At 40.8% G+C, this 23,804-nt stretch overlaps 1 protein-coding gene across 5 annotated transcripts in view; it reads right to left on the bottom strand.

Moving 5' to 3' along the window:
* The window catches only part of CWC22 (CWC22 spliceosome associated protein homolog), a 43,091-nt gene extending 23,894 nt beyond the window's left edge, over positions 1 to 19,197 (bottom strand). The window contains exons 1-13 of one of the 5 annotated variants that reach the window (XM_067471161.1): positions 19,139 to 19,197; positions 17,192 to 17,237; positions 16,302 to 16,430; positions 15,379 to 15,453; positions 12,545 to 12,661; positions 11,509 to 11,733; positions 9,875 to 10,003; positions 7,495 to 7,663; positions 6,383 to 6,436; positions 4,206 to 4,341; positions 3,601 to 3,807; positions 3,432 to 3,494; positions 2,270 to 2,380 (exon numbers count right to left, since the gene is read on the bottom strand). In XM_067471161.1, the coding sequence (XP_067327262.1) occupies positions 2,270 to 2,380; positions 3,432 to 3,494; positions 3,601 to 3,807; positions 4,206 to 4,341; positions 6,383 to 6,436; positions 7,495 to 7,663; positions 9,875 to 10,003; positions 11,509 to 11,733; positions 12,545 to 12,661; positions 15,379 to 15,440 (1,273 nt within the window). In that variant the 5' untranslated portion in view covers positions 15,441 to 15,453; positions 16,302 to 16,430; positions 17,192 to 17,237; positions 19,139 to 19,197. The remainder of the gene's footprint in view (positions 1 to 2,269; positions 2,381 to 3,431; positions 3,495 to 3,600; positions 3,808 to 4,205; positions 4,342 to 6,382; positions 6,437 to 7,494; positions 7,664 to 9,874; positions 10,004 to 11,508; positions 11,734 to 12,544; positions 12,662 to 15,378; positions 15,454 to 16,301; positions 16,431 to 17,191; positions 17,238 to 19,138) is intronic. The other 4 variants (XM_060779955.2, XM_067471166.1, XM_060779971.2 and 1 more) reach the window with 4 other exon arrangements.
* Positions 19,198 to 23,804: the final 4,607 nt, after the last annotated feature.

The following is a 23,804-nucleotide window of genomic DNA, read 5'->3' as shown; positions in this document are numbered from 1 at the left end:
TGACATGTGAGTGTGGAGAAGAGCAAACCACAGACCACCTACTGCATTGCAATCTGAGCTCTGCCACATGCACAATGGAGGACCTTCTTCCAGCAACACCAGAGACACTCCAAGTGGCCAGCTACTGCTCAAAGGACATTTAATAGATTACCAAGTCCGCAAACTTTGTTTGGTTTGTTTGTTTGTTTTTTAATGCAATACAACTGTTTTGGTTCGCTCCTGACATGATAAATAAATACTCTCCATTCTGGTTTGTTTCATTTGTAAGGCCCTGTTTTCATTTTCGAAAACATCTCCCGAAAACGGGCACCTTTCCGAATGAGGAATATTTTTGGCTCATTGGCAGCAAAGAGCCAGCGTCTGCCAGGGCCTACAGCCAAGCGCCAAGTAAGAGGCGTTCAGCTGTAAGACTTGGCAGGGCCAAAATCCGAGTAACTTGAACGCCAAAGAAGAGGTGCTTGGCTGTAGGCTGTGCCAGAGGTTTCCAGGGCTGTAGGCCCTGGCAGGGCCTATATTCGAGTGTGCCAAGCCCCAAGTTAGAGGGCGCACCAGGGCCTACAGCCGAGCGCTGAAAATCAGCTGACCAAATGGTTAACTGTTTTGTGCATTCCAAATGAATGAAACAGTACAAAAACATGAATGAAACGGATGAGACAGTAACTGGGCCCATGACTACTATTTAAATGGAAATGGTCTGCAAAAAAATTATCCATGAAGTCATCTGTACAATGGGTTATTGCCAGTGATGGCTTTACTTGGATATCCAAGATGCATAACCATGTTCTGCTAATCCTCCTTGACTCCCTGCAGTCCACTATCCTCCTAAAAACTTGGTGCTGAAGGTCAGGAGGAATATGAGATATGGTATATTGAACAGATGCTTTGCCGTGAATAATGAGATTTGTTCACAAAGTTTTCCAGTAAATCTCAAAGGGGAACCATGTTCTGTGCAGGGCCCTGTGTTGATTAACAAGTGTTGATTAACATTTCTGTCTGTGTGCATGTGCTTGTTTTTGCTTCTATACATAGGAATACTACAGGTCTATAATCAGAACAGCGTGTCTTATGATCAAACATCGAATCAATAACTAAGCCAGCTGCTCTAAAATGAATTAATGTCCTATTTCTTACGGGAGTGGCTGGCACAATTTCCATATGAGTAATGCAAGTGATGACAGATTTCTGCAATTACCATGTTTAATTGCTATCTGCCTGGAAACAGAAATTTATTTTCCTCTCCCAAAAGCACTGCCAATGAAACAGTGTCATTTGAAAGAGTTTTGCAAATGCCGAGAACCTATCTCAAAGGTTTCTTGCCCTCCTGTCCAACTAAGTTTAACATTTTAGATTTCACTATTAAGGGGAATAATCTAAATGTAATCACAATTCTACTGAACTCAATAGATCTGGGAAAACTGCTTAACTTTGGATAGATTATGCTCTTGCATAGACATGTGGAGGCTAAAAAGAGAAACAGAACACAACGCGGCACAGCACTTTATTACAAAATGGCTGTTAGGATTATACTGAGTATAATCCCCAGTAGCAAAGAAAACTGAACACGCCTGATGTGCTTCTGAGCAAAAACCTTAGAGTGTGCATATTTTTGTCTGGTGACACAAGCAGATTGGAAGGGGGTGGGTGGGTGGTATTTCTGAAAGTCAAAAGGCTGGAGTTTCAAAAAAAGTTAAGAAATTCTCAATGCCGCAGAAGCAATGGACGTTTCCTTTTCCTTCCCCACATCAAAGGGAAAAGCACTTTTGAAGTGAAGAGTGTTCAAAGGCAGATATAAAGGCAGATGACTTTTTTAAAAAAAAATCTGACTGGGCATCTTTTAAATAGCAAACCGTAGAAATTCCTTTACTTTGACTAGCAAGGGCAACTAAGGGCCCTTCCACATAGCCATATAACCCAGAATATCAAGGCAAAAAATCCCACTATATATGCTTTGAATTGGGTTATCCGAATCCACACTGCCATATATTCCAGTTCAAAGCAGATAATATGGGATTTTGTTAAGCTGTGTGGAAGAGGCCTAAGTAACATAGTAATATGCCATATTCGGCTTTGCTGTTGCCAATGAAATCAAATCACAAACTGCATCTCTTTGAGGTTGATACAAAAGCATCCACTAATTTATATAGTGTATGCAGCACACAGTACAAACAATATAAAAGACATTTTAATGTGAACAATGGTCATGTTATTGGACATCAACATTGAACTTTCATGGCTTGCAGCAGTCAGTAAATCCATTTACTACACTCACCATCTTCATCCTCCTCTTTATCCTCCCCATCCTCCTCCTCATCTTCCTCCTCTTCACTACTACCAGCATCTTCACCGGATTCTGCGTCCGTGTCACCTTCATCAAGGATTTCTACAAAAAAGAATAAAATATACGGAAACATTGAGATTAGGTTTGACTGCATTGGTAGAGAAGGTATGAAGAATCGGGAGCTTACAAATTGGGAAGAAGGGACTTCAGAAGGGGAATAAGAAACACTGCTGTCTCGGTCAGCAATAAATCATTTGGAAGCAAGACTCCGTGATCCTGGTAGAATTTCCTTTTTTAAAACTTTATTTGTACCCCGCTAGCATCTCCTGCAGGACTCGATGCGGCTTACAAAGGCCAAGGCCTCAACACAACAACAGCAAAACAATAACAGTACAATTTAAAGCAAAATAAAACATAAGCAATAAAACAATACATCAATTATGCAGTAAAACCAGGGCCGGGCCAGTGGTGGGTACAAGTTAAAAAAAACAAACCCTTCTAACTGTGTGTGCCAGGGCTTTCCAAACTGTGTGTTGCAACACATTAATGTGTGAGGTGCCATGTGTAGGCGTATCATGTACACATGAGAAATGACAAAAATCTTGGAAATGCAAGGTATTATCTTACAAATCATATATATCTAAAAATACAAATGAAAGCTTTTCAGGAGGTATGATATGTCCCTGAACATTTTGTTATTACAATGTATGTAATGTGTCCATACCTTTTTATAAGGGTTGGTTTAACCTCTGGTTTGCCAGTAAAAACAAATTACCGTGTTGCAAAATGATGCCTGTCTAAAAAAAATGTGTTGCCAACATGAAATATTTGGAAAGCTCTGGTATAGGCAAAGGACTGTAATGTTCCCACACAATCAACTGAATATGGGACTCTAATGTGTAGGTAGCATTGTCAACATCACAACTAGATTATTTTTTTTAGAAAGGGAAAAAATGGCTAACCAGTAAAGCATATTCTGACTTTTGAGTAAAATAAACATCAAATTGCTTTCTGAACTACTTGTGTAAGACAATCAAAAGCTCAAGTTGCCTTCATTTATCCTTAGTATAAATGAATACTGCTAAATCCAAAATATTAGCCGACTCAGGGATTTGTTTCAGGAGGAAAACCAGCATAAGCTTGACCTACTTACCTTTTTTAAGAGCCTTGTACTTCTCCTCATTCTCCACAAAATCAGGATCCATCTTGAACACATCTTCAGAAAAAAAGAGAAAAGAAAATTACCACGAAGAAAACAAATAGCAACAGTATAAACAATTCAGAGTTATAGATTGACAAGTTCAGTTCCGTGTTGTACTTACTAAGAACATCATCTGGATTGTAGTCATCTTCTAAAGGCAGCATATGGGTGAACTGATCCTCCTCCTCAACAAGATCCAATCCTTCTGGAATTACTGGGTGATCTTTGAACCCATCTTTGCGCACAGCAAACATGACTTCTATCATGTACTGAACTCGCTTGTCAGTTTCGGATTCATGCAGAACATGACGAAGGCGGTCAAAGATGGCTGTTAATTTAAAAACAGAACCAAGGGAAAGGTCAATTGACAGCTGTGGGGAAAAGAGCTTTTAAACAGACTGATAATAAAAATCTGATCCAGTGTTCTTTAATATTTATTTATTTACTTTACTTTACTTGTATACCGCAGTTTCTCAGCCCAACAGGCGACTCAACGCGGTTTACAAGGATAAAAAACAATCAACGATATACAATTTAAAACCATAAAAGCATAATATACAATATTACTATGACTATTTAATTGTAGTTTAGCCTAATAACTTGGCCCATTTTAGCCATCTCTTTCTTTAACCTTGCTCTGAAATTCACTAAACTTAGACAGGAAAGAAATACATCATATAAAACAATGGAAGTCACAAAAGAAAGATTTCAGAAGTATATTCATACCATTAACACCTCTTGGAGACACTTCAGTCAACTTGAGGCCACATTCTTTAAGGAACCCAATAGCCACTTCAACGCTGTCATCTGTGGGTCTTTCCAGAAGCAATGTCAACATCTCCAAACATAAAACTTCATGACTCTTATCAGGAATAACAAATCAAAGACTCTTGTTAAACAACAAACACCAAATTCATTTGACTATACATTTTTCACATCTAACTTTAAGAGACTTGACAACAAAAAATCAGTACTGCTTCCGAAATGAACTGAAATTAATCAAGCAGTGTTTGGGGCAATTGGTTCTCAAAAAACAGCTACAGCCCCAGTTCCAGTAGCTCAGGGGAGTTTCTAAGGGCCTTTCCAGACAGCACTTTATCCCAGGAGCATCTGCGTTTAAAAAATGCGGATGTTCCTAGGGCCCTGTCTACACACACCCCACAAAGTGCATGCTTTCTGGAGTGGGTGTCCACATGTTCTTCCATGACTGGCCCCTTTAAAAATAAAATTACTTACCCAGCCTCCATTGGAGAGCTGCGTCAGCTTGCCTGGCACGTAGAAATGACATGCCAGGATAAAAGGGGGGTGGGGAGGAACGATTTTCTTCCCCCCTTCATTCTCCTGGCATGTCTTTCCTACATGCCAGGAGAGCTGTCGCAGCTTTCCAGTGGAGGTTGGGTAAGTACTTTTATTTTTAAAAGGGCAATTTAGGGCTTTTGGGGAGGGAGTTCTTGGAAGGCGTGGAATAAATCAATTATCAAATTTTTTCACCACAAACTAGGGTTTTCCTGGTTTGTGGCGAATTAATTCAGGATTGTCCAGAACATTGTCTGGACAGCCCCGTTTTTATTGCAGAAGTTTCTGCAATAAAGGGGCTATCTAGATCTGCCTTAGGACTTGAAGTTGGCTCCACAGGGCATATCAGAAGTGGCTCTCTGGACTTTTCAACCACTGTATCTATCCGAACGTATCTCTCTCTATGAACCATCTCTGAGATTAAAGTCTTCTGGGGAGGCCTTGCTCTCAGTCCCACCTCCCTCGCAGGTGTAGTTGATGGGGATGAGGGACAGGGCCTTCCCAGTGGTGGCCCCTCGGCTATGGAACCCTCCTGACCTTTAAAAAAACAACCGAAAACTTGGATGTGGGACCAAGCATTTGGATAATTTATGAGTGCAATAAGTGGGAAGTGGAATTGTGCAATAATAATCAGAATGGCATTGGATTATGATACTGGATTATATGATTTTAATCATTTTAATGTTGAAACGTTTTGACAATTGTTTAAATTGTATATGTTTTATTCGCTGGAGATGTGTGTATGGCATCGAATTGTGCCTTTATGTGCGCTGCTCTGAGTCAACTTCGTGGTTGAAAAGTGCAGGATATAAATATGACAAATAAATAAATGAAATAAATATAACAAGACCCATGGTTGGAAGTGAAGTTTACGAATAATGCTCTTCGACAGGGAGATGGAGCAACAGCACCCCATGTGGCTGGAACCGAGCACAAGCCTCCAAGATGACAAAAATGGGGAAAAATCTACATATACCTTTATCTTTGTATAAGTGTCTGTCTTGTCAATGTATAAACGGCAATTGTATATGTTTTATTCGCTGGAGATGTGTGTATGGCATCGAATTGTGCCTTTATGTGCGCTGCTCTGAGTCAACTTCGTGGTTGAAAAGTGCAGGATATAAATATGACAAATAAATAAATGAAATAAATATAACAAGACCCATGGTTGGAAGTGAAGTTTACGAATAATGCTCTTCGACAGGGAGATGGAGCAACAGCACCCCATGTGGCTGGAACCGAGCACAAGCCTCCAAGATGACAAAAATGGGGAAAAATCTACATATACCTTTATCTTTGTACAAGTGTCTGTCTTGTCAATGTATAAACGGCATTGAATGTCTGCCATATATGTGTTCTGTGACCAACCCTGAGTCCCCTTCAGGATGAGAAGGGTGGGATATAAATACTGTAAATAAATAAATATGTATGTATGTATACCACCCAGGTGGGGAATAAGCCTCAAAATTGCATTCATAAAATGCTATCCACAAAACCTCACTACTTGAGCACTTGAAACAAAATCAGACATTGAAGTTGGCTCCACAGGGTATATCAGAAGCTACAATTATTTCAGATACACTATTAGTAACTCAAGAGTATCTTACCACATTCTGATTCATTAGATGTGCAACAAACTTCGAAGCTGTCAGGCAAAGTTGCTGCAAATAAATACACAAATGTATTATTATTATGGTTTTAAAAAACACTTGAAGGTGTTTCTATTCTTTTATATATTTTGCTATTCCAAGGACTTTAAGTGACTTGCATATACAATTTAACTGAATACAGCAACAGTGATAGTATCTAACAATGAATTTAAATAGGCAACAACATGTATTGGATAGTTCATTTCTCTTTTCCTAGAAAATGATTAATTTTATAACGAGCAAGTTATTAAGCAACACCCTCCTTCTGAGAATTCACCATGCAATGTGCTCATCAGGCATAAAGTACTGGACAAACTCCAAACATTTCACTTGTTGCAACTGAGAAAAAAGCAGAATTCATTTAGATTTTAAGTGATGGGGTGTTGCTGAATTCTCGCCATCCATAGATTCATACACAGAAAGCCTTCTTAGCTCAGTGTTATAATGAAAATGTATAATCTCTTCCAAAAGAGTCTCTAAACCAATAGCACATGGATCAAATATGGAACTTAAGACGCTGTGAAATCTAATAATGATATAACTGTTATGAGAGTAAGAACTGTAAGAGTCTGAGTCCTAAACACTTAGGTCAGTGGTTCTCAACCTGCGGGTCCCCAGTTGTTTTGGCCTTCAACTCCCAGAAATCCTAACAGCTGGTAAGCTGGCTGGGATTTCTGGGAGTTCTAAGTCTGTAATTATTTTGAATAAAATTAACATGTTCTTACTTTTGAAATTCATAAATACAGGAGGAGTGCAGTTTTATCTGCTAAGTTAGTGTAATGCATTGTATGTTCTCATGGAAAGATTCATAGCCAAGAAATTAAGCACTGGATATATTTCAGTTTCTTAGCAGATCCATTGCATGGGGTGGGGGAAGAGAGCGTTACCGACTTCTGGCTTCACATTTCCAAAAACTGTGGTGAAAACACAAGGTTCCTAAACCCATTAATGTGAAAATCAATCTCACTCAATAAATGTCACTTCTTCATAGTACTATTTGAGATATGAGAAGGGAGAAAAGCCCAATAAATCTTTCCCTATCACTTTGCACAGTAACTTTTCTTGCATACCTTATCATTCCTTCTGTATCCTTTGCGAAAATTCAAAATGAGCCTCTTGAGTATCAGTTCTCCAATATTTGGAAACTTGGAATTGATGATTGCTACAACTGCTGCATAAACATGAGTGAAGATTGGAGAAGCACTCTGAGCTTGCAGAATTGATCTTGACAGTAATCCCCTGTAAATGAGAATACAGTCATGAAGTACTTTTCCTGGAAAAATAAAAGAAGTATACAGGTTGAATTTACACAAAGGCATTGACAAGAGGGCTGGGGAAAAGCAGCCCCTTTACTCCTCTTCAGCAGCCCCTTCAACCCCATTAAAATCCTGTCCTGAGGATCAAGTAACCCTGTTGAGAGGGACAGACTATGACTTCAGCGACTGAGAGGAAGAGTCCTGAGAAAAACTGATAAGATGCATCTTTTGTAAAGGGACTCTTCTCCTAATCTACTGCACAACAGTTTGTCTTGCTCAATAGCATCCCTTGTGCCTCCATTTGGGGATATTGACACAATTATTGCAGGGAAGAAAGGATGCTGGCCCCATAGCATGTACCTCCATCTCGACCTAAGCTATTTTTTTAACTCTGTAAGTTATATGTCTGCATATATCCCTGTGGTTTGAAGGAGATTGGATTAACTTGGGATTTCAATTCCACCAACGGTCCTGTGCCAAATACAGTTACATAATACTCATTAAGAGCACCCCGGCTTCTTCACTGCTCCACTATGATCCTTAATTCAAGTTTATATTGCAGTCATCTAGTCTTTCAAGCGTTCAGACATTGTATTTTGAGTGGGCTAGCATTTTTGAAAGCAACAATCAACACATCTTTGCTCTTGCTATAAACCATTGCACATCCATCTAATGGAGCCCCCAGTGGTGCAATGAATTAGACCCTTGTGCTGGCAGGATTGCTGACCGAAAGGTCGGCAGTTGAATCCAGACCACGAGATAAGCTCCTGTCTGTCAGCTCCATTTTTCTATGTGGGGACATGAGAGAAGCCTTCCACAGGATGGTAAAACATCCGGGTGTCCCCTGGGCAACATCCTTGCAGACGGTCAATTCTCTCAAACCAGAAGAAACTTGCCATTTCTCAAGTCGCTCCTGACACAAAAAAAAACCATCTAAACGTCTATTGAAAAATATCCATTTCATACTGCTTTCTCATCTATCAAGTGGACATTGCCAGAACAAGTTTGTGTTAAAACCTACAGTATTTTCCAAAACTATCATCTGAGGAAATACCACTGTAAAAACAAGAGGGGAGGTCGCTACACAATTGGGAGGAAATCACTTGAAACCTTTAAAAAATTAAGACAAGTAAAAGAGTAAATTAGTCCTCAAGCTGAGCAGTAACCTGGCAAAGGGAAAATGCCTTGGCTAGAGCTCAAATGCATTTAAGTACTATGCAAGCTGAAATCCAGTCAAGAGTTGATATTAAAGTACAAACGTTAATTATTTCCAATGAATATAATTTGCCTCCTAATTCAGCCATAAAGTTATTTTCATGACTTCCCGTAAGTTTTAAATATTTACAAAGCTCCCACTGTCCTGGAGAAACATGTTCATTCACATTCTAATGTGTTATTAAGGAACTTGAAGGATATTAGAAAAGGATCTTTGTGGACTACTAGATCATCTTATGCCAGTTTATTCTTCTTCAAGAACAATAACTTCTAACAGAATTGCGATGTTCCCTTAGAGCTAACTATAATTTAAGAAGAAAATGAGACAGCTAATGATTGAGTAGTGTGTTACAGAAACAAATTGCTGCTCTCTTCAATATTATGCATTTCATGTCACTAATTAATGTTTACCCATTATTTTCTATTCTATTCTATCCTCTCCTCCTTCCCCTCCAAGTTACATAATTATTTTTTTCTGGTCACTCCCAAGCCCCACAAAAACTCCTCCTATCTAAAAACTATGTTTACAATCACAAATCAGAAAACATCAAGTTGAATTAGGAGGACCAGAAGGAATTTCATAAAGCTTTGCAAAAAACCTACTAATTTTAAAAATCAAGTTCTATAATTGTATACTCTAACAACAGAAACTGCTTGGTGCTTGATTTGAAAAGTGCAGTGGCAACTTTATTATCAATTTCACTTATTCCCACATTCAATTACAAAGCCTTTAAAATAAGAAAGATCAAACGTTTTAATTCAATAGGTCTTATTTCCAGATAAGCCTTATTTGAGACCCACAGAACTCTCCCAGGTATAACCTTATTTCAGACTGATAGAAGGAAGATCAAACTGCTCTAAAACCCCTAAATATTATCCAAATAAGAACTGACTAACAAAAAACCTTATGGACAACATAAGATTCGCTCCATGAATATAAAATAACCAGATGGCTCTGTTTTAAGAGCCAGACACTCACCTTCCTCTCACAATATTTTCTTGAAGGAGTTCATGAATAATATTCTCAATATTTGAAACATTCACTTTATTGATGAGACCATTGATAGATTTCTTCAATGCTTCCCAGCTCATCCTTTGATACGCTAAACTGTGTGCCAAACGTGACAAATTAAGTTATGCACTAAAATAGTAAAATGACTTGAATTACAAATTCGGTTCTTAGTCAGTTTGAATACTTAACCCATTATAACACTTTCTGGGGGTCATGTTTCCTGAGCATAATGCATAAAACCACATCTACCTGCCAGTTTCCATTATTTATGAGCAAATTATTTGCAGAAGAATTAGCCACACTGAATACATGCTACGCCAATAAATCGATATCATTGATAACACTGAATCATGACCTTAGTTTTACCATTCCCAACAACCACCCCCAAAGGCATATCATGAGACAACTAAGGCTAGATCTACACTGCCCTACATCCCAGAATCTGATCCCAGATTATATGCTTTGAACTTGATTATATAAATCTCCAATGCCATATAATCTGGAATAAGCAGATAATCTGGGATCAGATCCTGGGATATAGGGCAGTGTAAAAGAGGTCTAAGAAAGAAAGTTTTACTCTCTAGCTATCTGTCATCCCAGAGTGTTTTATATATGGTTAGCAATGGCCTTTGACAAATCTGGACCATCCCAATTAAAATTAAACAACTGACTTTATTCACACATGTTCGGGAATGTCTTGATAACTATACGGCAAGTCAAGCACAACAAATCTGATCATCATAAATTTGCCTTTTGGAAAATGCAAGGTGGCGACGACAGAGGAAAGAGGGGTGGAGGAGGAAGGGAGGGTGATAGGGAGGGTGGAAAGCCAAGCAGGTGCTCAGCCTCCAGGGCCTGCTCTTCCTGGCCAAGAAGCAGAAGGCAACAGCAGCAGCAGCAGTGAACACCTGGGGCAAGTAGGGTAATCAAGGAGCCTTCCTTTGCAAAGAAATAAAGAAAAAGTTGCGGAGGAAGACAGAAAGAGACAAGGGGTCACTGGGATGAAATGCCAGAGACCAGAGCTACCTGAGGAGAAGGCGACACATAATCGGTTTGAAGGAACACAAGAGGCCGCCATCTCTCTTTCTCTCCTCCCAAGGAGCCTACCTTTTCAGGAGCGCTGATCCAAAAACGAATAAATGAATGAACAAAGATTGGAAGTCAAGAAAGGGAGGGAGGAAAGGAGGGAGTTGGCCTGGAGAGTGAGAGCTAATGGAAATTTGAAAAGGGCCTACGGGGCGGACTTTGGACATGCCTGTCCTAGACAAAGGACTACTGGCTACAGATGGACTAGACCCCGTGAAAAACATTTTTGGCAAAACCTGATCAAAGCGAATTTAAACTAAATCCCTGGGAGGATGGAGAGGATAGATCAAACACCTATATAAAAGCAGACTCTAAACAAAATGATGTGAAATCTAGAAGAGAACCTGAATGAAATAGTGGAAACCACAGTTGAATTCATAACAGAACAGAAGATGATAATAATCAGTTTTAGATGCCTGTACCATAATGTACAGAGTTTGGGAAAGAAACAAGATGAGCTTGAAATCCTAGTGAAGGAAAGTAGACATTACTTCTTTGGTTTAATAAAGACTTACCTATTTTTATCAGTGATTTGTGCCTGCATCATTCGAAGCTTTGCTGGAGGTATGTATGCACCCCCTGTGCGGGTAAGAATGGGATCCACCTCTTCTTTCTTCTTTTTTGGAACGGGTTCATCATGCGGTGCTGATCTATCTGCTGCATGTTTTCTGTCAGGTGAAGGAGATCTTCGGTATTTTCTCCGATCCGATTCCCTTTCTCTTTCTTGCCTTTCTCTCCCCCTGAAGCATAAAAACGATTACAACATTCACACTACTACAATATTTGCACTATAACTTGAAAGTAAATAAACTAATTGAAAGTAGTTCAAAATAGAAGATAAACTAAATAATATTAAGAAAATTATGGGGAAATTATACTGTAAGGATCATGAGGTAAGTCACTCAGCAACACGGAGAATGTTCCAACAGAAAATACTAACACTGTGGGTTTTTAAAAAAATGAGATTTAGCCAAAGAATGCTTTATATGTGTGTTGAGAAGGGAGAGGTAGGCCTCTCACCAAAAACAACTCAGCTCTAGAATGTTCTTAGGCTTCTGCGCAGATGCTAAAACTCATCTGGATGACTTTACAGAGATCACAAGTAAATTCTACTTATATTCTGCATTTCTCCATGATTTTGAGATGCAAAGCAGCTTCCAATATAGTTTTGAACAGTTTCAGTGAAAAATCTACATACTAAAATAGAAATAAAATCATATTATTAAAACATATATTCCCTTTCAATCTTTTACAACTGTCTATTAAGAAAAAAAGAAAAAATATTTAGAAGTTGACCAAAATAATTTCATAACCAGTGTCCAGAACAGGCAGTCAGAGAGGAAAACCAGCTAAAATAGATTTACCAGTGTATATATAACAAGCATTCAGATAGCCTAACATCTCTTGGAAAGGAACTTCATAAGAGATTCTTATCATGCAGCCTCAGATACACTATTAAACTGAATTAAATAGAAAAGAAGCTAACCAAAAGAGCTATCTCAAATCTAAGCAGCCTGATCATTAATTAGTTCATCAATGCTCGACATTCACCTTGACTCCGTGTATTTGTCACCATAACGTCCCTTTTCTGAATGTTCTCGGTCAGGTTTGCTATGATCTGAATAACCTTTGCCTGATGGTGACCGAGATCTCCCACGTTCTGCATACCTACATCGAGATTGAGAGAAAAACTGTAATATTTGGGGGGGGGGGGGGTTATTTAAAAAACTAAAGGATTTTCACATATTATGGAAACTGCACATTTTGGAAACTATGTATTGATGTCAAAACTCCAGTACTTCAAACCGACACATATTTATTGTTTCTAAATTACTTTTTTCATTCATAATAGTTGAAATTAAGGGAAGTGTCTTATGCTGCAAAACCAACAAAAATAGAGAGGGTGACATGTAATAGAGGTTTTAGTACTTAAGCACTGGAGCTTTTGTGTTCTGTGCCACAACTTGAACAATTACTTTGTTCCTCAGCCTGTTGTTGGGTGCCCTGTGATGCAGCCCACTTCTTCTTACTCTACATTCTGTTACCTGTCTGAAATCTGACAAAAGTATATTTAGCCTGTCTGTTAATGTGAACTTTTGACAGATGGGGATGAGTGACATCCACAAACCGGAATAGGTCTTTAACACATTGCAAATCTATTATCTCTCCTATATTCTTTTACTGACTCAACTCAATTATTATGATACATTCCATGACCTCCATGGATACCGAAGCTGTGGATAAAAGTGAACCCTGTATTTTGATTAGGCCAGAAGCATGTTATAGAATAGGGCTGTAGGATCTGGCGTTGGGACGGACGATAAGTGAAACCATGGTCCATGGATAAGTGAGTCGGTAAATTTTTCTATGCTGAAAGCACTTCATGGATTTCATAACATGTTCTAATGAAAATTAATTTAAATTGGACCACAACCCTATTTGGGCATTAAAAATATATAGAGGAGTGACCCCACCTCCTAATTCCCCGTAAATTCTAAATTTCTGGTGTTATGTCTGAAGGACTGAAGAGAGGTTCTAGGCATGTTCACATAGACCAGATATGGGCATACCCAGGCCCGGGGACCGGATGCAGCCCTTTGGGCTCTTTTCTCAGGCCCTGCTCTCTTTCACCTTCCTATAAGCATGAGGACATGGTGGGCCACTCATGTCCTCATGCTGAGAGGAGACCAGGGAAGTCACACACAGCTGCAGCACCAGCCCCAGGCAGAGCCTCTTCCTTGCCTGCACATTGGCCTCCACCTCCACAGGACTTAGCTGCTCCTCACTGGCGAGCACAAAGCCAGTGCGTTCCCTGTTTTCGAGGCCTCCACTCCTGGCAATGAGGAGGGCAGCTCCTCTTTCACCTCCTCTTCCTCTTTCTCTAACACCACCACCTTCCTCAAGCACAAGTTCCCCCTCATAAAGAAGAACGCGAGCAGGACGGAAGGGAAGAAGAGCCCTAGGCGGTTGTATTCCCAGGTAGCGGTGGTGGAGGAGGAAGAGGAGCTGCCCTCCTTGTCACTGGGGGCAGAGGCCAAAAGAAGGGGAGTGTGCTTGCAAGGAGCAGCTGAGTCCCGTGACAGTGGAGGCCAAGGTGCAGGCCAGAAAGAGGCTCTGCACAGGGCTGAAGCACAACTTTCTGGGCACTGCGATACACCAGGCAAGCTGCCATGTGTGAAACCTTACCTCCCTGCCCAGCCCATCCACCACACTCTGGCCCCCCAGTTTAAAAGTTTGCCCATGTCTGACAAAGACACATATAATCCCTTTGTAAGCCTGCTCACCCAATCTGGAGAATGTCAAGACAGGACTACTAACACTGCTATAAACCGCTCTGAGTCCCTTTGGGGAGATGGTGCAGGGTATAAATAAAGTTGTTGTCATTATTATTATTACTGCTACTACAACTACTATGTATGGCCTTTCTCACCCTCCTTAGATTGAAATCTGCTAACAGGACTCACACAGGAGTAGAGTGTGAGTAGACATAACAATACAGGCTGTTGTTCAACGAACAAGAACTGTATGTGGAAGCAGCTTTTTACCACAGACTGACCCCCTCTTCCATTTTAAGGTGTACACATATGCATGTGCGTGCCATGTCAGAGACAGAAGGTTCTCAGATCTAGAGCCTGAGGTTTCAAGGGCAATACACATGTCAGTTTGCATCATTTCATGGTAGTGAAGGAATTGTTCTGGAATATGACTTTGTTCGTCTATTGCGTAGGGGGAAGGGTTATGGATGTACGAAGCAGCAGACAGGCATTTCACTAATGCCGCCATGGTTTGTTAGAGTGTCAGATGTGTGTTTCTACAGAGGTACTGTTTCATTTGCCTTCTCTTCACAGCTAATCTGCCTCTTGAGAGCAGTTTAAGTTCTTATTGTTTTAACACATAATGCATTTGATGAAATATTCTAACACTGTTAATAGCTCAGATCTATTGCTTTAGTCCCTGCAGTGATTTTAGCTTTTGTGCTTGTGGTTATATTTTTTAGTATCCATTCTCAAAATAATTGACTGTCCCTAAACCAGTATCCTTAGATGTAATCCACATGTATACTAAATGAAACTATTCAAAAGAATATTATTGAACTTTAGTTATGTGGGATGCCAAGTACAGCATTTCCAGGTTTAACTTTGGCATATATCATTAATATGGACTCTCTAAGAATCTCCAGGTCCTCCAATATGATTGTATAGTCAAGTTCCAACAGATGTTGACCACAGAATTGCACAGGAAGACCTAGAGATTCCTAGAGAGATATTATCTCAGTTGGAAAAAAAAACACTGTTTAATGTTCAGCCTTCCCACTTTCAAGGGTGTCCTGTGTTCTAACCCCATTGAATGTGGAGGGCTATCAGTAAAAGGAAAAAAAAAACAACCTTTTACCTGTCTTCTGGAGACAAACTTCTCTGTCGAAGATTGTTAGTTTCTCTCCTTTCATAACTGGAACTGGACTATAAATACAACAAATTTTAAAATTAAAGTATAAATACATCGGCCAGAGCGCAACATGTATTCTAAGACCTCCCCATTACATTCCCTTGCACATGAAAGAAAGCTGTTCATCAGATATACAGAGTGGTGTAGAGAGGCACTTGATGTTGGACAAAAAGACTCCAGTCAGAAAAGAAAAAACACCATTCCCTCCTACCATCCACTTGCCACTCATGAAGTGGTTTTGAGAATCTAGTCCATGGATGGGGAACATGCAGCTCTCCAGATGTTTCTGGATTTCAACTCTCATCATCCCTCACCACTGGTTATGGTGACTAGAGTTCATGGGAGCAGCAGTCCAATAATTAGGAGGAGTCGGTGTTCCCATAGCTCACTTCTAAAAGAACTCATTTACACTGGATACAACATTTCCACCTTTTCTGCAGGTTGAATCTGACTCACTATGGTTTCAAAGAAATGAATGTTAATTGAACATAACTGAAATGAACAGGTCCTAGTTATATCTCCTCCAATATCAGATGGGATTTGGTGCCAGCTAGATAAAATGCCAAGAATCAGTCCTCTTTTTTTTAAGAGCAGCACATGCATATCTGGCTGCTCTCTCATCTTCTGCACACATAAAAGTGTTCATGGTTCTCAATGAGAATGTGAATAAGCAGGGAAGCAGACTCCATTTAATTTTTCTCCTCCGCCATCACTTTACATGGCAATACACAAAAAGAGCAGGAAACTGGTCACTCATTCCATTACCTTGTTCCTTCTATGAAAGAAGTAACAACCATCTTCCTTGCCAACCTGCAAAGCCAATGAAGCCAATGCCAACCTGCAGAGCCAATAAAGAACTTACATTCACCTGTGTCACCCCACTCTTCATTTTTCTTCCTCTTGATCCACTACAAGCTTTGAATTGATAATGAACAATGTGCAGAAATCAAGTTGAAGGATATTTGTTATTCTTCCAGGCAAAACAGTTCATCTGTAAATAAAAAACAACATCTTTTTTAAAAAAAACACCAGAAAATGCAACTAAGGCAATTTTGCAAGTCTCCTATTTAATCTAGACCTATTATAACCTGTCAAAAATGTTCATAGATTAAAAATACCCACAAAATTATTTTCTTGGTAATTCATTAGTCAGTGTGTGTAGAAAATGATGTGGAGCCACAAAAAATGCAGAAGTGCAAAAGACAAGGCAGACAGAAAGAAAGGCACACCATGCCATAGATGAAAGATGTAGTTATGGGTACAACTCACACGGCCAGATTACAGCTTGGAGGGGTTAGATATCGGAAAACTGGTTTGCATTTACTGATCTCACATACATTCACATACATATTCACACAAATTGCGAGAAATGAGCAAGTCAGCACATCCGAAGTGACACGTCGCAGAAGAAATTATTCCATGGCATTGAGAGGTTGAGGAAAGAGGAGGCAAAGAAGCATATTCACCCAACCCTGCAAAACAGCCTCCAATTTAGGGAAGCCAGACTGAAAACTAGAGAGGGCTCCTATTCCTTTAATGGCTGTGTAGAAACTTCAGGAAGTTTTTGACTGTTACCCAGCTATGGGGCAAGTAACATCTACTGAAATTCCCTCTTCTATATGTTCCAATAACAGTAAAGAAACAATAACATCTGCATAGCCTGACATAGGGTGGTGGAGGTTGTTGTTGTTAATTACTACAAAGTCAACTTTGATTTATGGTGACCCCATGCATAAAAGGCATGCAACTCACCCTACTATCCACAACAGCCCTTGCAGACTCAAGGTGGATCTACAATCTATATAAATAAAAATGTAGTGTTAGTTCATGCTGCCATCAGAACTCAAAAACCACTGGGGGAATTGACACCAAATTTGGACAAAACACCTAACAGTCCAATGTATGTCCACCACACAAAAAAAATTGATTTTGTCATTTGGGAATTGTCGTTGCTGGGATTTATAGTTTACCTACAATCAAAGAGCATTCTGAACTCCACCAATGATGGAATTGGGCCAAACTTAGCACACAGGGCTCCCATGACCAACAGAAAAAACTGGAAAGGTTTGGTGGTCATTGACCTTGAGTTTGGGAATTATAGTTCAGCCACATCCAGAGAGCACTATGTACTCAAACAATGATGGATCTGGACCAAACTTGGCATGAATATTCCATATGCCCAAATATGAACACAGATGGAGTTTACAACAGAAAATACTTAAGGCCATCCAGTCCAACTCTCTTCACCAGGGCAAGAAAATGTAATCAGAGCCCTTCTGACAAAGACCCATCCAGTCATAAATATAGATAGATAGATATGATTCTCTCACACACAGATATAGTATCATAGATTTGAAAGAGACCCTTAAAGAAGGACAATGTCCATGTTGCATATTCCAGAGTAAGCAAACCAGACACTCTCCACATCAACACTGACAAAGAAACAACAAGAAATACTGTTTACTCACAATCATAAAGGAAATACATATATTAGAAACCAACACTTTCTCATGACTTTATTTTCCAGATCAACAGACTGGGTCACTGCAACACGTGGCAGGGGACAGCTAGTCCTATATAAATAAAAATGTAATGTTCATTTGTGGGATTAACATAACTTAATAACCACTGGACGAATTGACACCAAATTTGGACACAAGACACCTAACAACCCAACGTATGTCCTTCATGCAAAAAATTGATTTTGTCATTTGGGAATTGTAGTTGTTGGGATTTATAGTTCACCTCAATCAAAGAGCATTCTGAACCTCAACAACGATGGAATTGAACCAAACTTGGCACAGTTCTCCCATACTGGAAGGGTTTGATGGGTAGTGTCCTTTGGTTTTGGAGTTGTAGTTTTCCTACATCCACAGATCACTGTGGACTCAAACAATGATGGATCTGGACCAAACTCTACACGAAGACTCAATATACCCAAATGTGAACACTGGTGGGGTTTGGGGAAAATAGAATTTTGACAATTGGGAGTTGTAGTTAGAATCAAAGAATTGGAAGAGACCTCATGGGCCATCCAGTCCAAACCCCTGCCAAGAAGCAGGAATTGCTGGGATATATAGTTGCTGGGATATATAGTTCACCTACAATCACAGACCATTCTGAACCCCATCTATAGAATTGGGCCAAACCTCCCACACAGAACCCCCATGTGGGCCACAGCAACGCAAGGCTGGGGATGGCTATCACCATATAATTCAGATTATCAAATCTGCTTCAGGACCCATTGATTTGTCTTTTTGGCTATGCAAGAAGTGTAGAACACACTTTGACGTGTTTATTTTCTTCCTCTCAGCTTTCTTCGCTACAGTGTAGGTTTAATGAGGTGTGACACAACTGTAACTGCGATGGCTCAATGCAATGGAGTCGTAGTTTAACAAGGCCTTGAGCCTTCTCGCCTGAAGAGCGCCGGCGCCTCATCAACCCACAGCTCGCAGGTTTCCACCGAGTCCTGGGAGTTCAAGCGGCCTGGGGAGTCAACTTGGGAGAGGGAGTGGGAACTAAGGCGAACAGTGAACAGATGTGAAGCCTTTTCGCCCTCCCAAACGGGAAGGCCGTTGCCAAGCAACTCCTGTCCTTTTCCCGCCACCTCCCTTCGAACGGAGAGACAATGAAAGAGAGAGAGAGAGAGGAAGGGTCCCAAACTGAAACTTCCGCTTCCCTTTCTTCCCCACAACTTACCGTCAGCTCCAGAGCTCCGCCATTACTGAGCGCGCGAGCTGACGCTGCTGCGATGACGCCACTTCCGCCAATTCGCCTGCCAATCAGCTACAAAACAGAAGGTGGGACTTCCGGAAGGAATAAATATTGTATTTCTAGGCGGGGGGGGGGATCTGTGGCCCTAGTGACGTCACTAGGACAGAGTCAGCTCTAGAACTAAGCCATTTCTACTATTCACAAAGAAACTCGCGCGCACATGAGAACAAGAACTATATAAAAACAGAACAAAACATTATAAAATAACAACAAAACGCAGACACACAAACAAAGACTCCCTCCTTCCTTTCTGATGGTTATTTTCCCATGTTAATCTCGCTTTAAACGTCACTCCATGCAGTCATGCAGGCCACATGACCTTGGAGGTGTCTACGAACAACGCCGACTCTTCGGCTTAGAAATGGAGATGAGCACCAACTCCCAGAGTCGGACACGACTGGGCTTAATGTCAAGAGAAAACCTTTACCTTAATCTAGCTTTAATTTTATGTAAAGTGATTTTTGTTCCTGGGCTATAAAGTGTCATTTCCTAATTGGTTCTATCATCAAAACATGGGAAAAAGTTGATTAGACTCCACAACCTTTGTTTTGGCAGGACATCCTTAACCAAATCTAATGATTGTGCTGCTATGAATAAATAAATAAATATGACAATTGGGTTTCAATTATATGATTAGCGTTCAATGCTTATGGATTCCTAGCTAACATGCACATTTGTAAACAAATCATGTTTAGTCCCCTTCCAAAGGGATTCTTAGGCAAACATTTCTGCAATTTTTTTTTGTCGTTTCAGGAGTGTCCTGTTGTGAGAGAATTGGCTGTCTGCAAGGACGTTGCCCAGGGGAAGCCCGGATGATTTTTGATGTTTTTATCACCCTTGTGGGAGGCTTCTCTCATATCCCCGCATGAGGAGCTGGAGCTGATAGAGGGAGCTCATCCGCCTCTCCCTGGATTCGAACCTGCAACCTGTCCTGCCGGCACAGGGCTTTAACCCACTGCGCCACCGATGTATTCCTGTGTGTTCTCATGCAGGCCAAAGACTTATGTTGCTACATGTACACTGTAGATTTAATGCAGTTTGATCCCACTTTAACTACCATGGCTCTATGCTTTGGAATCCTTGGTTGTAGTTTGACAAAGCCATGTGATAATATGATTGCTGGGTCTGGAAGCTCCGAGTGTTACACTATTTCTGCTTCGCTCCTTCGAGAGCGCTGTTTGCGTAACACGGTACAGAACACGTGACCGAGACGGGGGCAGAGTGAGAGACTGAGGTAATATAAGCCAGGCCGGACACAGATATTATAGAAGGGATGTAAGACTTTGGTAATAGTATGATAGCTGGGTCCAGAAGCTCCAAGCGTTATGGAGATGCCACATCGCTCCTTCGGGAGCGCTGTTTGCGCAAGAGAGACTTAGCTAATGTAAGCCAGGCCGGAGACAGATAATATACAAGGAATGGAAGAGTTCTTTAATGGGGAAACCCTAACCCTGAACCGTACCGTAAGCCTAAGCCTAACCCCTTACCCAAACTCTAAATCTAACCCTTACTCTAAACCAAAACCTTACTCTAACCCTTACGCTAACCCAAACCCTAAAGTGTACCCTAAATGTAACCCCAACCCTCACTCTAATCATAAACCTAACCCAAACACAAACCCTAAACCTTGTCCTACCCTTTACCCTAAGCGTCCTCTCCTCTCTATCCTTCCCTCGCTCTCCCCGCTCTCACTGCTCCCTCTCTTCCCTTATTCACAGCCGCCTTGCAGCATCTCTGGAATGCTCGGAGCTTCCAGACCCAGCTATCATACTATAACCAAGAGTTCTTTAATGGTAAAACCCAACCCCAAACCCTAACCCTTACCCTAACCCTAAGCCTAATCCCTAACCCTGGAGCCCCCGGTGGCGCAGTGGGTTAAACCTCTGTGCCAGCAGGACTGAAGATTGACAGGTCACAGGTTCACAAATCCAAGGAGAGCATGGATGAGCTCCCTCTATCAGCTCCAGCTCTCCATGCGGGGACATGAGAGAAGCCTCCCATAAGGGTGGTAAAACATCAAAACATCCGGGTGTCCCCTGGGCAATGTCTTTGCAGATGGCCAATTATCTCACATGAGAAGCGACTTGCAGTTTCTCAAGTAATTCCTGACATGGCAACAGAAAAACAAAAAACCCTAACCCTAACTCTTTCCCTAACCGTAAGCCTAACCCCTAACCCTAACCCAAACCATAAACTTTATTCTAAACCTTATCCTAACTCTCCCCTCCTTTCTATCCTTCCACCAAATGCAGCTATGAAGTATATTCCCGCCCTCAGTGTGCCGTTCCCTCTCTGAACCACGTGGTCCCTTCCCTTATTCATTTCCTTATTTTATTCACAAATAAAAAATAAATAATCTTGTATAAATCAGTTACAGCCTCAGAGGAAAACATTGCACTGAAGTTCTAGCCTTGATTCCTTGGGACAGAAGAAGACAAGTCATGAAGTGCAGATGGAGCCCCCAGTGGCGCAGTGGGTTAAACCCCTGTGCCGGCAGGACTGAAGACCGACAGGTCGCAGGTTCGAATCCGGGGAGAGGCGGATGAGCTCCCTCTACCAGCTCCAGCTCCTCAAGTGGGGACATGAGAGAAGCCTCCCACAAGGATGATAAAACATCAAAACATCCAGGCGTCCCCTGGGCAACGTCCTTGCAGACGGCCAATTCTCTCACACCAGAAATGACTTCCAGTTTCTCAAGTGTCTCCTGACACGACAAAAAAAAAAAATGAAGTGCAGATATGAGTTAAGCATTTAGCAACTTGGCCAGGAGGACAGGGTGCTCACTGTTTTCACTGGTAGGAAACCAAAAGTCACCACAGAAAAAACACACTCAAATATTATAGTGTGGATCAAATATAGTAGATAGAAAGAACGTATTTTGGGTTGGATTATTCTTTTTGCAACCAGCCTTTCCCCCTTTCCCCCCCACATCTTATGTCCTCCCACAATGTATTGGCCTGACAAGTGGAACTCAAAGGAGGGCCCCTCCAGCAGACTTCAAATCTCAGGCCCACTGTCATCTATCAAGGTCCCAACGTGGTTTTAATGTTATTTCCAGCAGCTTGAATATAAACAGCCAGTGCAATTCCTTTAAAACTGGCGTCTTGCAGATTCTCGACTTTAGCTCTATTTTTCAGTTTGAAGTCAATAGCTGGGAAGTTGTTGCCATCTTAGCTGAGAAAATAAAACCTTTAGTTCAAAAAGGCCAAAATGTCAGCCAAAATGCACATGAAAAGCAATAGGATTGTAAGACTGGAACAGTAAAATAATAATGTGGCTGTATGCCTTTTCAGGATAGTATTTTTTCATGCAAGCCTTGTCTGGTGAAAATGCTGTGCTGCTAATTAGCATTTCCATTTGAACGCAGTGAGATGTTGCTGAAATTGCCACAGTTCAGTTGTCTCATAGAAGGACTAACTGTGTTAACACTTATCTCATAGGAGGAAATATAACACTTATCTCCTGAGATGCTGTAGCTATAAACCATTTTGCTGATGAAGCAGCAGGCACTTTCACCGCAGGAATGCTATCCCCTGCATTTCTTGTTTCTGAAAGGCAAGACTAAAGATGCTTCGGTATACAGAAACCACCTATGGAAGTCTGACTTTTTGAAAGAGAAGGAACAATTTGTTTGCAAAATACTCTTCCTGCAGCAGATGGCATATAATATGCCTTTGCCTTCATTGGACTCCAACGTCCTCAAATTATTATGAGAAGTGCCATTTACTTCATGGAGGTCAGCATCAGCAAAATGTTCCCAAACATTGTAATAAGCTCTCTGGGATTCTTTTTTCAAAACCTACCACAAACTTTTCTGCTCACTCATATCTCTGACCTTTTAAGAATAATTCCAGTTCTAACTTAGCTATCTCTTGCCAATGATTACTTTCCTACATAAAGCCTCTTCTGTCCTGATATACCAGTCAACAATGAAGAACTCTAATAAAAAATGATGAATAAGTATATCATCATCTTGGTTTTCCAGTTGCTTCACAGTACTTTGTCCTACTACTTCATCACACACATTAAATTCCACTGAGGTAAAGGTAAAGGTTTTCCTCTGACATTAAGTCCAGTCGTGTCCAAATCTGGAGGGTGGTACTCATCTCCATTTCTAAGCCGAAGAGCCAGCATTGTCTGTAGAACCTCCAAGGTCATGTGGCCAGCATGACTGCATGGCGTGTTGTTACCTTCCTGTCAGAGCAGTTTAGCAGCTCAGCAGTTTAACCCACTGCGTCACTGGGGGCTCCAAATTTTACTGAGTCACTCACTTGAGAAACAGCAACCTACTGTGTTCATGACATGACATAGACTTCAAATGTAAGGTAGAGATATCTTGGTGTTTTTTAAATGTTTTAATTTTTCCAGGATGAAGTGGAGCCATTGGTGAGCACCCTTTGGGTACAGTCACTTAACCAATGACAGATCCACCTAATAATAGCATTGCCTAGCCCACATTTGACTTGTTTACTTGCAAGAAGGTCATGAGGAACTTTGTTGAGGGCCCTACTGAAATCAAGATATGCTACATCCACAGCATTCCCTGCATCTACCAAGCTTGTAACTCTATCAAAAAAAGAGATAAGATTAG

Source organism: Anolis sagrei, chromosome 1 (assembly GCF_037176765.1).
Source record: "Anolis sagrei isolate rAnoSag1 chromosome 1, rAnoSag1.mat, whole genome shotgun sequence".
Taxonomy (NCBI): Eukaryota; Metazoa; Chordata; class Lepidosauria; order Squamata; family Dactyloidae; genus Anolis; species Anolis sagrei.
The sequence above is the reverse complement of the archived record's forward strand: the minus strand, read 5'-3'. Positions and strand labels throughout refer to the sequence as shown.